The sequence below is a fragment of the Mus musculus genome, chromosome 2 (genome assembly GCF_000001635.26).
Source record: "Mus musculus strain C57BL/6J chromosome 2, GRCm38.p6 C57BL/6J".
NCBI lineage: Eukaryota > Metazoa > Chordata > Mammalia > Rodentia > Muridae > Mus > Mus musculus.
In genome coordinates, this window is record NC_000068.7 from 93,187,109 (window position 1) to 93,201,759 (window position 14,651).

General features: G+C 56.1%; 1 protein-coding gene across 14 annotated transcripts; it reads left to right on the plus strand.

Moving 5' to 3' along the window:
- The first annotated feature begins 240 nt into the window (after nucleotides 1–240).
- On the plus strand, nucleotides 241–14,649 carry Trp53i11 (transformation related protein 53 inducible protein 11). 14 transcript variants are annotated; one of them, XM_030251697.1, is made up of 10 exons: nucleotides 427–639; nucleotides 1,981–2,115; nucleotides 9,412–9,589; nucleotides 9,789–9,870; nucleotides 10,354–10,640; nucleotides 11,155–11,213; nucleotides 11,431–11,479; nucleotides 11,787–11,883; nucleotides 12,249–12,350; nucleotides 12,678–14,649. In XM_030251697.1, exons 5-10 carry the CDS (start codon nucleotides 10,467–10,469, stop codon nucleotides 12,809–12,811), a joined length of 615 nt encoding a protein of 204 aa, XP_030107557.1. In that variant the 5' UTR covers nucleotides 427–639; nucleotides 1,981–2,115; nucleotides 9,412–9,589; nucleotides 9,789–9,870; nucleotides 10,354–10,466; the 3' UTR covers nucleotides 12,812–14,649. The 14 variants fall into 14 exon arrangements, 13 of the variants coding, with proteins under 13 accessions (XP_006499744.1, XP_030107557.1, XP_030107558.1 ...); XM_030251698.1 differs by having other exon boundaries at nucleotides 428–639; nucleotides 9,180–9,597; nucleotides 10,504–10,640; XM_030251700.1 differs by having other exon boundaries at nucleotides 428–639; nucleotides 9,412–9,597; nucleotides 10,504–10,640.
- Nucleotides 14,650–14,651: the final 2 nt, after the last annotated feature.

Consider the following 14,651-nt stretch of genomic DNA (forward strand, 5'->3'; position numbering starts at 1 on the left):
AACTGGGACTAGTCCTATTGGACTGCTGGGAACGCTAAGGTTTTATTTTTGAAAGTGGTTTAGCAAACGATGAATTGTAAATTGCTTTTAACCGTGTTGTTTCACCCGTGGGGGACCCTAACAGTCATAGCAGGTGCCTTCCTTCCACCCTAGACACCGGCCTAGGCCTGAGAATGGATGTTTCATAAACCCGTAGGGGTATGTTTGCAGTCCGGGAGAAAGGGGCGCTGTCTTCAGAACTTCCGAGAAAGTCCTGGGTGGCACAGCGGCAGGTTGTCCCCGTCCGGGGATCCCCCTAGCCAAGCGAGGGTGCGCCCTCCGCAGGCGGCTCCCGGTAGGCCCTCCGTTTCAGCTCTGGGTCTCCCCCCCAACCCCTCTGTGCCCGCCCCGGCCACCTCGGGGGCGAGGCAGCCCAGCGCGTGGGAGGGGACGGCGCGCCATTGGCTTGTGCGCGGCACTAGAGGAGGGACCAGTGCGGGCCGCCAGACTCGGGCGAGCCCAGCAGCGCCAGGAGTCCAGCTTGCCCTGCCCTGCCCTGCCCTGCCTGCCTAGCGCGGCGCCGCGATGTGAGACTCCCCGGGCCGGAGCGTCCGCAGGGCACGCCAGCTCCGCGAGCGCAGCACCCCGCGCGCCAGGAACGTAAGTCTGCTGCCGGCAGCCGCTAGCCTCACACTTCACCGCCGTTGCCACCGCGCTGGCCGCTGCCTGCGCAGCGCAGCCCGGGGACGCCGGGGGGCCTTAGGGACCGCTGGGGGCATCGAGCACCCTGCGAACGACAGCCGGGCGCCAGGACAGCTTGGCACTTGCGGGGCGGCGGGCGCCCGAGACCCCCGCTGAGCTCCTACTGGCACTGTCCTCTGTCCTTTTCGTTTGTCCCCTTGCACTGACTCGGTTTCCCTTTCTCCCCCAGCTCTCTTCTCCGCCACCTCCTTCCCCAGGGGCTGTTTATTTCGCTCTCGGCCTCCTCCAGGGCTTTATCTCTTTGATTCGGAGCTAGTGAGAGCGGAGAGTAAAGCAGTTTCTTTTATCCCGGGGTCTCTGTCTTCAGCGCTTGGTTCTCGGTCCCCTCCCCCTTTCTCGCCACCGCCCCCCCTCCTCCCGCCTTTGTTTCCCGGCGGGAGGATTGCGCGGTGTAAACTTGCGAGTTTCCGGGTCCTCGCCCCCACGGGTACGCGGGCGGAGAAGGTGGAGGGGTTCCCGCTGTCCAGTGGTCTGGCCGGACCTTTTGTGTGGGTGCCGGGGACTGGAGGAGTCGCGGACTCTCGCTTCACAAAGTGGGGGAGTGTCCTCGGCGCGGAGATGAAGATAGATCAGAGGGGGAAGGGGCAAAGCCGGCGACACTCCTGAGTCCCTGCTGGAGAGGAGCGGGCAGAAAAGTGTTTGGGCCTGACCCCAGTCGGGGGTGGTGGTGTCAGGAGGGTATTGCAGGTGGACCCGGGCGACTCTCTCTCCCAAACCGCGCAGACAGCTGTAAAGTGTAGCGCCATTGCCTGGCGCAGGATGGATTGGGGTCCCGTGTAGTGCGCAGAAAATATTACGCGCACCATCCTCGGGGCACAGCGAGGCCAGCCGCTCGCTTCGGCTCCCCTTTCGTCGCCTTCTTGCATCCTGGATGGAGCGGGCTTCTCCTCCTGCCTGTGAGGTGGAGGAGCAGGGATAGGCCCAGGACCCACTCCCACTTTGACCCAAAGCTTTACAAGCACACGGCCAAGGCCTCCTCAAAGTCCCCCAGCACGGACTTCCTGTTTCGTTTCTTTTAGAAAAACTTTCTGGATGGGGCCTGGAGAGAGTGTAGAAGTCCCTGGGTTGCAGGGACACCCACCCAGCTGTGTCTCCCGTCTGGAGGCTCCTGGAGAAAGGCCGCCACCTGCCGCCGGCGGGATTGGTGGGCTCCTGGAAGAATCCGGAAGAACACCACCCGCCCCTTAGTGGCAGCCTCTGGCTCAGTCCGAGGCTAAAAAAAATACTATTTTCCTGTAGGATCTTTGGAAAGTCAGAATATACTTCGGGTTTCTGTTGTCACCTTCGTACAGACAGAGCGCTCTCCTAGAGTCCCCTCTGGCCTTCGTGTCTTAGGTGCCCTCTGCCTTAGCTTCTCTTCTTCTGGACTCTCAGGTATGTCTGCCTTCACTTGCTGTTCCTGGCTTTGATTTTTCTGGGTCCAGGACCTCTGCCGCTCCTATCACCTCAACTCACAGCCTGGACTTGTGACAGCCCCCTCTGCTGGAGACAGAGGCTGCCGGCTAGGGGCAGGGTCTTCACGAATTATTCTTGGCTTTTCTGTGTGTTCACTTACTGCTCCAAGTATCAGTGAGTGAGCCACAGAAGAGTGATGTCGCAGTGGCCAGCACGGGTCCCACAGGTCCCTGCACACCTGTGGAAGCTGTCAAGACTCTAGATAGTGCTGTGTCTTAAGCAAGATCAGATAAATAAATAATACATAAGTCGATTGGGCCACATGCCGTGCCTTGGCGTTTTTTCTCAATACCCAGAAGGCTGAGGCAGGAAGAGTCTGAATTACAGACCAGTTTGGACTATTTAGGAAGACCCCGTCTCAGAAAGAAAGCCAGAGTCAGGGGAACATGGAGAGTGTTGGGGTGTTGAGGCCATTTTTAAGGAGTGGTCAGTGCTGCTTTCTGGGTCCTGCAGAATAGCCTGTGCAAAGAGCCAGAGGCGCAGCACTGCGCTGATCCTGTGGAGTGGGGTGAGGAAGAGACAGGAGGCACTGGTGAGACAGGATGGGGACCCCCACATCTCACAGGTGATATTAAGAGAGGATCTGTAAACCAGCATCTTACAGCCCCCCCCCCCCAGTTAGGAGGGGCAGCCACGGGGTGCCATTTTGTTCTGAATCCAGGTGGGAAGGCCTCATCCCCAGTAGCATTCTCTGTGTCCCTATCACAGCCACAGTAGACAGGGACAGGAGGACAGCCGCTCAGGCCAAGTGCTCTGGAAATCCCCTGTCTCCCAAGACCCTCATGCTTCTTCATGCCTGCCTGGGTCAGTGTGCTGGTCATGACCCAGAGTCACCTTGATTCTGCCTCACCCCACTTCCTCCTGATACTACCCTCTTTGGAACACTCTATTTGCGTGGGCATGAATTCCTGGAAGGGGTTCTGCTCCGAAACTGCTTTAGTAAAGGGGGTGGGGGGACTGGGGCCCAGGTGTTTGAGTCTGTCGGTCTAAACAGCAGCCTTGTTGATCACTGGCTACAAAAACACAAACTATTCTGGATGTTTGTAGACGACTTCTCTTCAGGGGGAAGTGTCATTATGCCCATTTAACAGATGGGGAACTTTGAGGCCCAGAGAGGCAGGCCTGTCTTCCGACACCATGCATAGGATATAGGGGTAGAGGATGTGAGTGAGCTTGGAGTTTTGAGTGACTTGCCTTGTTAATCACTTAGCCAGAGACTAAGTATGAAGAGGGAGATCTCAGCCTTGGACTCTGATCCCTGCCCAGGGGAAAGCATGGCTTCAGATCATCTAGTCTGAAGACATTGTGTTAAGCTTGTCTTCAGGGAAGACACCCCCCCACCACCCCCGCCTCCACCCCCAACCCCCATTGCCCCTTCTGTTTTGTTGAGTAGCAAGGGAGAGGTCTGGGGAGGAATGACAATAGTTGAGGGGAACTGCTGCCTATTCACAGGAGAGCCCTGGCCCTGTGGGAACCAGAAGCTAATGGATGACAGGGCCAGCTGCCCTTGAGGGCACTGACTCTCGGTCACCAGGCCCCAGGGAGGCTGGCCCACTCAGGGTTGAAAAGGACAGGAATTCTCCATGCTGTGCCTTGCCTTTTGCAAGCGACAGAAGGACAGGAAAGGCCTTGTCGGTGACTTCTGAGAGGCTGCCTGAGAAGCTGGCCTTGGCTTACACGGGGCAGCAGCCTCAGCCCTCTGGGTGAAGCCAAGCCCTGCTCCCCGAAGGCAGGGGTGTGGCTCCCACCCTCTCTCACACAGCTACCATTGGGGTTTTTTTTTTTTGTTTTTTTGTTTTTTTTTTTTTTGTCCCCTAAGCTCTGAAGATATATGTGATGAGAGTCAGGGCTTTCCCCCATCCCTCTGGAAGTCAGCCACCTTCCAAAGACAGAGAAAGGAAAGAAGATAGAAAGAAGAGGAAAGGAAAGAAGAGAAAATCTCTACAGGAAAGCGGGAAGAGGCTGGGAGGGGCTGCTGAGGCTGGGCAGGGCCTCGTTGAAATGCAAATAAATGTGTTTATATAGCTGGGGTCAGGGTTGCCTAGTCAAACCTGTGGAGGGCCCTCGAGACCACACTCTCCACCCACACAGAACACTGTCCTGACAGCAAGCCCGGGCTCATCATGCCTGTGACCTCAGCTGTCCTCCTTGAAGCACAGTGATTCAGGGCACCCTGACCTCCAAGTGCCAGGGCAAACCCCGTGACCCCAGATCCCAGACTCAGGGTCTTGAGGGTTCGAGGAACCTGGTATGGACTCTGTAGCTTTGTCCCTGGGATGGGTCTGTTACCACGTCCGCCACACTAAGGACTTGAAAGCATGGTCTTTGTCACCTGCTCCGTTCACAGCCAGCATCTTAGTGACAATGGAGCCCACCGGCACTTCTCTGTCCACCCAGGCAGTGTGCTATAGAATAATTTCATTCCCTGGGGACTAAGGCTCTGCTTGTCTGCCAGCAGGCCCTGGGCACAGTAGCTTCCTTTTCATTTCCCTCTTGTTTGGGCTTGGAAGATCTCCGAAGAGGCCCATCCAGTCCTACAGGCTGTGCCCTATAACCCTTGGCTTTGTGGGTGGGGCGTGGCCCCCGTTTGCAGGGAATGTTGCTCTTCACAAGACAGCAAGTCTGTCTGAGTCCAGGTCTGGGAATGCAAGCCTAGGGTGGGAACGTGGTACCTTCACCCTCTGTTCTCCATGACAACCTGAAGATGTGGGCCACTCTGCCACAGGGCCCTAGCGGTTGGTTCCTAGCGTTTGGCTCCTCCATCTTGTCCCAAACTAGTGGGGTTCCCTAGAAGAGGCCTCAGGTGGTTCTGTAACCCAGAAACCCCAAAGTCCGACTCTGACTGTCGCTGTCCTCACTTGAATGCAGCCCTGCTCAGACCTATTTCCAGCTAGTCTACACAGAGAGATAGCAGAACAACGGGCTCCCACTGTTGGCACTGGTTCCCAGAACCCTGCCCACAGCACAGGCCCTGAACCCAAGAGAGGCCCGACAGGGTATGGAGGTGTGGCTTCAGACACTGGGGACACACCAAGGCTTTCGAGGGGACGGTGCTCCGGAAGACAGTTTGAAGCTCAGTTATGCTTGGGGGGAGGGGCATTCCATGTTCCTAACCAGGTACTTATGCACAGACATGCACACACGTTCATCCCCCCAGCCTCCCATCCCCGGATCCTCTCCGGAGGTCCTGTGCAAGCTCAGCTCGCAGTCAACTTGAATTCCATCACCACCACACCCTCCAAGCCAGGGACTCCTGAGTAAGTCGTGTGGGCCTTAGTGCTCTCGTCTGAAAAATGGAATGGAAATATGGCTACTGTCACAGGCAATCATGTGGACTTCAGGGGTTCCCAGCCTGGATGTGCTTGCTGGCAGCTGGCTGCTGTCCCCAGCTCAGGCAGGACGTGTGGGCAGCTAGCTCCCTCCTCGCCGGTAGGAGGGCATTTGCAGCGCTGCACCTGTGCCCACACTGGGGAGGAAGTGGCTCCCTGGTTGAAGGGTTGTGGCTGTTACTCAGGGGAAGTCACTGGAGCAGCTGTGGGTGTTCTGGGTTCCTTCTTCCCCTCCCCCTCCCAGGCCAGCAGGTTTCCTAAGCCATCCCCCTTGGGCACAGCCTCCCTGTCGGGACAGCTCTGCAGTCCATTGGTTTCTATGGCAACCAGGCTTCCTGGGAAGGATGGGGAAGTCCTGGAGGATCAGCGTGGGAGGGGTGGACCCCTGCCTCATCAGGTCTGCTGGCCAGGGCTGAGTCTGGCTAGGAGTTCATTAATAACACAAGACATTTTGCTGTCCTTTGTGGAGCACAGACCAAGAGCCCGATTCTTTCGGCTGCACTCTATGGTGTATTGCAAACTACCTGGGTAGGCTCAGTCTAGTTTTTTAGATGAGGACTTGGAAGTAATTTTCTCGAAGTCACAGAGAAGCGGAGAGAAAGAGCTGAGCTTTGCCGCCAAGTTTTCCTAGTTATTAAGAGTGTGTCCCTCTGCTGGGTGTAGTGACACGTGCCTTTGATCCCAGCACTGGGGAGGCAGAGGCAGGCAGATCTCTGAGTTAAAGGCCAGCTTGGTCTACACGACCGCCAGGGCTACTCAGAGAAACTCTATCTCCAAAAAAAAAAAAAAAAAGGGCGTGTGGGGGGCGGGGGCGGGGGTGGAAGAGTGTCATTTCTCATTCTTTGGTCTTGTACACCCAGGGACCCTCCTTTTCCTGTGTTTAGACACCCACTTTCCTTGAGCCTGCAGCACCCCAGGAAGGTACTATCATCAAAGCCATTTATTATACTGGAGCTTCAGATGATACTACTAGATTTAAGGCCTCACCCCTTAGAGAGTGACCAGGTTGGAAGTCAGCCCTTTGTACAACCGTCTCTGCCCTAGGCCAATAGCTTCAATGTAGTTGAAGGCAGATCCTGACCCATGGGCATTAAGTTCCTGCCTATTCAGTGTGTGGTAGGAGCAACAGCCTGCCTGCCTCTTCTCTCTCCTTGGCTACCCCTGTAGACTGCAGTTAGGGAGGCCTGGGTTGTGAGGACAGATGCTCTGAGGAGCACAGACCCTCTGTTCTTCTTCTGTTGGGTCAGCCTTTGGAACTAGGGAGTGGGAAGTGAGGAGACATAGGTTGTAGATGTCTAGGGATGAACACAGGAGAACAGCTGAGCCCCGAGGAGGAGAGCAGGGGTAGAGCTGGCCTGCTGAGAGCGGGGTGGGGGTGTGTGTGGGGGAGTAGGAGGGGTAGGAGAAGGACCTTCCCACTAGGACGAGTGCTCAGAGTGACTGTCACTCTTAGAAGGATGGAGGTTGCTGGGGATGTTCTCGAGGACTCTGACAGGAAAGGGAGGCAGGACATGGTCTTGCAGGCACCTGTTTCATCTCTACAGTTGGGAGCATGAGGGTGGATGGTTAGCCACTCCTCCCACTTCCACAGTCACCGTGGAGATGTGGAGGCCCTTAGCGCACAGCGTGCAGGAAACCAAGCAGGCCTGAGTGGAAGGGGCCTTTTCCACTCTCCTCATCTGAGTGAGGAAAAGAAAGGTCGCTGGGAGGGAGAACAGACCCTGCCCAGGGCAAGGCTCATGGCTGGAGGGTGCTCGCCTACATTCACTGGCACTTCTGCATCCCTGCCCCCCACCCCCTCGTGCTCCTGTTCACAGAGGGAAACTGAGGCTGGGTGTGCCCTAGTGGCTCACATAAAGCCTGCAGCCCCTAAGAGTTAAGTGGGTAGAGCCAAGATTCAAAGCCAGCATGTTGCCAGCCTTCCCAGGAATGGAATGGGGGAAGTGCCTAAAACCCTTGGCAAATAGCTTTGGCAGGGAAGAGTCGGGGTGGAGAGGCCGAAAGGCCGTGTTTCTCTCTCTGAGTGTGTGTTAGTGTTAGTGGGTGAGTCACGGAGCAGAGGAAAACTGTCCCTAGCTGAGATGCTTCCAGCTCAACACAGAGGGCCATGCATGATTTAGCTAGCCTTGCACCTGGTACTGAGGTCTGGGGCTTGATCCCATGTGGTGGGTAAAGGGCTAATGAGATCATTCTCTTGGTCCTCTCTGTCAAAGCCACCGTGGTCCAGTGTAGGGGAAGTGCTGGGGAGGTGGCGGCATCCTGTCTAATAACTGCTGTCTTCACTGGACACTGTCCAAGACGGGATGCTGACCACTGAGTTGAGGGAGATGACATGCTTTGTGGCGTTCTGGGAGTTAGTCCCTCCTTTCCCCGTATGAGAGAGGAAACTGAGGCACAGAGGTAAGCAGATGGCATACAGGCCCACTTAAACCACTGGAGGTCCCAGATGTGAGTCCAGGCAGCGGAGTGTGCAGCCCTCCAGCTGTGGCACAGCAGTTGTTTTCTGAATTCATCTCTGTTCAGGGTCCTGATTCTTCTTAGACCAGCTCGGGGCGGGTGTGTGGTGTGTGTGTGTGTGTGTGTGTGTGTGTGTGTGTGTGTGTGTGTGTGTGTTCCGACTCCTGGTGATACCAGCAGAGCTCTGGTGTCTCGCTGTCCATGCCTGACACACAGAGGAACTCAGTGGATGGGCTGTGTTCTGTGCAGTGGCCTCTCTTCATACTCTGAGCCATATTTACCTCAAGGTTGGAGCTAAAGTCCTATTTCACAGACAAGGAGACTGAGGCTCGGATTAGTGAGGTGACTTACCCAAGTGGCACAGCAGGATTGAATCCAGTGACTTGTCACATCTGGCTTCATGAGAAAGTTTAAGAATCTAGGGTCCCCAAAGAGTAGGGCTAAAATAGAAACAGCCCACAGCTAGCGTTGTCATGCGTATCATGGATGGCGTGTGTGGTGCCCTGGCTGTTTGCTTTGTCCACACCCCATTTACCTCAGAGGCCTGCAAATGTGCGGTCCCCACCAAAAGCACACAAAGCACAGGCAGAAACAACTGAATGTCCCTGTTCGCTATGAGTGTCCCACAGAACAATGATGCACAGTAGAAAGGAATGGACGCCTGGGGCACCGGGCGAGCTGGGAAAGGCATCCCGTTGAGTGGGAGACGCTGCGCGGGCAAACGTTCATATGCTTTATGATTCTGTTTATGCTACACGTGAGAACAATCCAGACGGACCTGGAGTGACAGAGCTCAGACCCGTAACTGCTCGAAGTGGGAGAACTGGGTACACCCGGGGCTAGCACACGGCAGTCTTGACAGGTGAACTCACTGTGTCCTCACCTGGAAGTGGACATGTCATGAATGATCTCCACAGTCATTTCAGTGTGGATTAAGATGGGGGAGGTGTGTCAGAGGGGACATGCGAAGTATGTGCTGATGTCTCTGTCCTTCAAGGAGGGTTGGCTGGGCCGGGCTCTGCACCCTTGTGTGGTGTCCAGTCTGTCTGGAGTCAGGAGAAAGTGGTGGCCTGGGTTGGGGATTTGGGCCCCACTTGAAATGGTGTGACTGAAAGGACATCCCTGCGTCCCCTTAGAGGTGCTGAGTGCCTCTTTATGGGGCTTAGGCAGTTGTCGCATCCTGTCTCCCGCCATCAGGTACAGGAAGGAAAACAGCCACTCATTTCACACATGAAGAGTAAGACTGTGTGTCAGAACCTGGGGCCCAGGTCTCACTCGCCCTTCAGCCCCAGTGGTGACTGGGTTTGTGGTGTTGTCATTTGGAACAAAACCTCAGGACCTCTTCTATGTACCTCCCCTCCCCCTGGCATCCACACCGGCTGTGCCCCTCTGCTGGTGTGTTTGTTGGGATGCTCTATTTCATTCTAAGACTCTGGGCGTTTGAGAAGGAACCTGGGCTATCTGGGGACATTTCCTGGGGCTGCAAGACATCAGGGACATGGCGCTGGGCAGCAGGTGGAAGGAGGAACTTCTAAGCTGTGCCTTGGAATGAGTTTGCTGGAGTGAACGCGAGATGCTGGGGTACCAGGACCCTGGGCACTGGCCGGGTGAGCAGGTTGGTGGGGATGCAGGGCTGGGATGCTGTTCTTGTGTTCAGTGGGACTATGTACATCCTGGTGGAGCTCTGTGGAATGGTCTACATTTGCTCCCATCCTTCAGGGCATCCTTGAGATGCAGAGACTGGAGCTGCCTGGGGTCAGCCAGAGCCTCACTTGGTTCCCCTCCGCGCCCTGTGTTCTTTCCTAGGTTGTGAGGACTGAGCACAAGAGAGGGCCCCTCATCTCAGACTCCAGTGTGCATCTCAGCATCTAGCTCATTGCCCATCTCAGTACGTGCCCTGTGGTATGGGGTGGCATGACTCGGGGCTGTGGAAGATGGTGGGCAGATGGAGGCTGGGGTAGAGGCTGTGGATGCTAATGGCCAGGAGTGGTTCACGTCCAGGCAGTGTGGCCACTACTATGGAAAGCCTCATTTTCTGGGCTTAATGTCACCTTCCCTCATGACTAACACTCTCCTCCTCTAGGTTCTGGGCAGTGATGGCTGTTTAGGAGGTAGAAGGACCAGCAGGCAGTGGGAATTGTCTGGGCAGGTGGCTTAGGACTTAGGAGGCTCACTCTGAGTCTCTGAAGTCTCCTTTGTCTCGATAACCCAGAAATCTTGTCAATGAGATCCATCCTGGTCCAAATGCCTTTTCTAAAACCCATATTGCCACTCCAGGGCTGACTGTAAGGCCTTGTCTGACCCAGTCACCTGGGCTGTGTCATGTCCATGGGGGCCAGCCTGGAAGCATCCTCCTCAACCCATTTTACAGGAGAGGAAACTGAGGCAGCCGCAGCACCATCTTCTCTTAGGCCCCGGGTGGGGCCTGGCCACATTCTTCTCACCCTACACTGGGACCTGGGGTCTGGAAGTCCAGCAGGAACGATGGCTGAGGCCAGTGTCTCCCCATGTCCCTCAGCAGAAGAAAAAATGGCAGGCAAACAGCCCCCTCCGCTCATGAAGAAGCACAGCCAGACGGATCTTGTGAGCCGCTTGAAGACCAGAAAGATCCTGGGTGTGGGCGGGGAGGATGATGACGGCGAAGTGCACCGGTCCAAGGTGAGCCATGCTAGGAAGAGGAGTCATGAGCCTGCAACTTCCAGGGCCCTCTGCTCGTGTCAGGGGAATGCTATGCCCAGTGGCAGAAGTTTGGGGACAAGAACCCAGTGCTTCTTAGGGTACTGGCATAGACTGTCCTATAGACATGAGTGCATCCTGCTAGCTCTGCTGGTTATCCATGTGGTTATTGACCCATTGTACAGGTGAGGAAGCTAAGACTCACATAGAGGGGCTAAGTAACTTCCTTAAGGTTATATCAGTGACCCACAGAACCAGGCTTCCAGCCCCTGCTGGGCAGACCCTGAGTTTCTTTCCTTACCACCTCTTTTCAGTTCTCTTGTCTGGGTACCAAGGGAGGCAGGAGAGGTTGAGCTTGCATTGGGGAAAACATTTATGTTAATCAGGGATGTTCTGATGGCCCCCAGGTGTCCACAGGAGCTGGGAGGAAGGTGGGTGGGTGAGATGCTGAAACTGAAGACTTCTTCCCTGATGCCTCTGACTTGTGTGTCCACAGATCAGCCAGGTTTTGGGCAACGAGATAAAGTTTGCTGTGCGGGAGCCTCTGGGGCTCAGGTGAGCAGTAGGTCTCGTTTGGATGGTTTTGTGTCCCGGGTATGTGTAAGGTCCTACGTGACTGGGCCTTGCTCTGAATTACATCCACACTGTTCATTGCCTCCTCAAATAGCCCTGGCTGTTTGGGTTGCACAGGGTTCCCCCCCACCCCCCGTTTGGGTTGGCAGTGGGGGTCAGGGTGAGTGTGGCTGTAACTGTCTTCTCGGAACCTCCCCAGGGTCTGGCAGTTTCTTTCTGCTATGCTGTTCTCCAGTGTGGCCATCATGGTGAGTACTGTGTGTCCCCGCCCAGGCTGCAAGTAGGTCCTGAGACTTAGATGGGGGTGGGGGTGTGTGTGTGGCTCTTTCCCTTACCCCAGCTGCTGCTGTCTTCACTCTGAGGCCCATACTTCAGGGTCTAGGCCAACTCCCGGGACATCCTGTCCATTACTGGTGTGCCGTGCCCCCAAAGTAACCAGCACACATGCTCTGGGCTCTGGGCTCTGGGCATCCCAGCATTGGATGCTGCCCCAAGGAGGTCCCTAGCATTTGTCTCACCTCATAGCTGACCCTGTGCTCCTCCTGCTGCCCACAGGCCCTTGCCCTCCCTGATCAGCTCTACGATGCAGTTTTTGATGGGGCTGAAGTCACAAGCAAGACCCCCATCCGCCTCTACGGTGGTGCCCTCCTTAGTGAGTATTGCTGGGTCTCCAGCAGCCTGGTAGCCCTCTTCATCTGTGTCTGTGCTGCCACCTTGTGGCCATTGCTAGAATGCATGTAGTTGGTTCACTGCCCTGGCAATGGCAGAGGTAGCTTGGGCCTGGAGGCCCTTGCCCCATTGTGTAGATAAAGATACCAAGTCCTGGGGAGATGAGCACCTGGCTTGGGTTGGATAGGGCTTTAGAAGCAATGTGAGCTGTCTCTGGGGGGAAAGCTATAGCTGAAGAGCTGAGGACCGGAAGAGGGGCCGTCTGGTCTGAGAAGTGGGTGTTGTGGAATAAGTGGGTTCGGACTCCTGGGCTAGGGATCAGGCTGCCCCGGTGCTTGATTCCAACAGGCATCTCCTTGATCATGTGGAACGCACTCTACACAGCCGAGAAGGTCATCATCCGCTGGACTCTGCTCACTGAGGCCTGCTACTTCGGGGTGCAGTCCCTGGGTGAGTGGTGTAGGGTGGTGGGAAGGCTATCAGGGTGCAGGAAGAGAAGGGCAGAGCACTGGGTGCTCCTACAACATAGACCAGTGTCCTGAATCCACAGCCCAGCCGTTCCCTCCAAGCCTGACACTCAGGATGCACTTCTAGGCACCTGCCACTTGGGGGCAGCAGACTGGCCTAGGCTGGTGTTAGGCTTCTGGAGGTCGTCAGCCTGCAGTCCCACTCACCACAGGGATGGTCGAGGGTATTCAGCCTAGCCTAGCGTCATGATGGGAGAGGCTCAAGCACGTGTCTGCTCCTGACCTTTGCCTCCCCCGACTTCCTTCACAGTGGTCACTGCCACGCTTGCTGAGACGGGCCTCATGTCCCTGGGGACCGTGCTGCTCCTGGCCAGCCGCCTCCTCTTTGTTATTGTCAGCATCTACTACTATTACCAAGTCGGCCGGAAACCCAAAAAAGTGTAGCAGGCTGGGACCTGCCTGGGCCTGGACCTGGGCCCGAGCAGCTGGGGACTTCACTGTCCATGGGTCCTAGACAGGCCTGCAGGCAGGCAGGGTGCACACGCCTTCCTTCCCTCCCAGGCACTCCACGGAGTCATCTTGGGTCTCCTGGGATTCTAGGAGTGACAGACCAGGCTGTGGCCTCTGCACCCCACCCCTCACCCTTGTGCAGGGACAACTCCTTGCCCTGTGTTTCTTGGCCTCTAGACTCTAACAGGCAGAGTCTAGAGTAAGTTTTAGGGTCTGGGCTGAGTCAAGGTGAGTTCCTCTGCCAGGAAGCCCTTTCTAGGAGGTTGTGTCGGCCCCAGCAGGGGCTCTCAGCTTCTCCCCATCCAGAAACCCGATGTGTGAGTCCCTCATCACACACGCACACACACACACACACACACACACACACACACACACACACACACACACACGGTGTTTCTAGAGATCCAGTTGAGGACATCTAGCAAGGGGAGTGACTGCCTCCCTTGGGCCAAGTTCCCCAGCCTCAGCCTGCACATCTCTCTCTTTGGCCTGCTGGAGGGTACTCTGATTCTCTGGCTGGCCGCCTGCGTCCCAGAGCACCAGAGTCCCTTCCCGACAGGCTAGGGTTAGGCAATGTACCACAGGCCTGATAGTCCCTGGCTCCTAGCTGCCCATAGGCTCCTAGTGCATGAGGAATTCTGAGGAGAGGACAAGTGGGGACATTTCCTCGGCATGGCCTCCAAGGCCTGCATGGCTACACACCTGGCTCAGTGCCTCCTCCAGATCCCCTCCTGAGGCTGCCCCAAGGCCTACGGGTTAAAGCCAATAGCTGCTCACATGCAACAACGGAAGGAGATTCAAGAGTCTGCCATCCCTTAGCAGCCCCTAAGTGGGCCTCTAGAGCTGAAGACACACCCCTGGTGCCACCAGCCTGTGTGGCCCCTCCCCTTGGCCCTAGCTCCCAGCACCTCCCTACCCTTCAGCAGCAAGCACACTAAGAGATTTGGCCCGAGGCTTCTCCCTTCTGCAAGGGGGTGGTCCCCTATACCCGAGGAATCTTTCTCTAGGGCACCTGGGCTCACAGCCTCCCTGGGCTCGGTTGTTCCTGCTGCCAAGTGCTCTGTGACCATGGCCTTTGCCTAGTGGAGGGAACTCAGTGGAGGATGTGCCCAGCAGTGGCCGGGGCTGCTTCTGTAACCAAGGTCTGGCAGAGTAGCGATTCCCTGCGTGTTCAGGAAGGGCCCATTGTGTATACCTGCCTCTTGTCACTGGCTTGGTGCCAGTCCCTCAGTCCCACCTCTTTACTCGGACCATGGACCCTGCCACTGCCAGCTCTTAGTACAGTCCCAACTACCGTAGACCAGGTGACATTTGTTGACACCATTCTCAGAGGTGTTGAAGATTTATCATCTTGAATCCTCCACAAATACAGATACAGTCCCAAGGGAGGTAGTCGTAGAAATGGAAGACGCCAGCCCTGCGCAGCCTGCAGGGACATCCGCCAGGCTTCCCCTCAGCAGCAGGAGCCCAGGTCACCCTGGTTAAACTGCAGTGATACATTTAGGTGGGTGGGGTCAAGGCATATGTGGCCTCCGGGAGACACCTGCTTGGAAGGAGGCAGTGATGGAGATAGAGCCCCACTCTGAGTCTGGGCTCAGAGTGCCCTGACTGCTCTCCCCCACCCCATCCCCAGCTCCTCTTGTCATGCTTCTGCCTGGCCCCCAAGACTGCCTCTGTCATGGTCACTATTTATTCTTGGTCCCTTTTTCTTTTTGTAAGAAACAGTCACAAGAAAACAACAACAACAACAAAAAACAACCAATGAGAAACAATC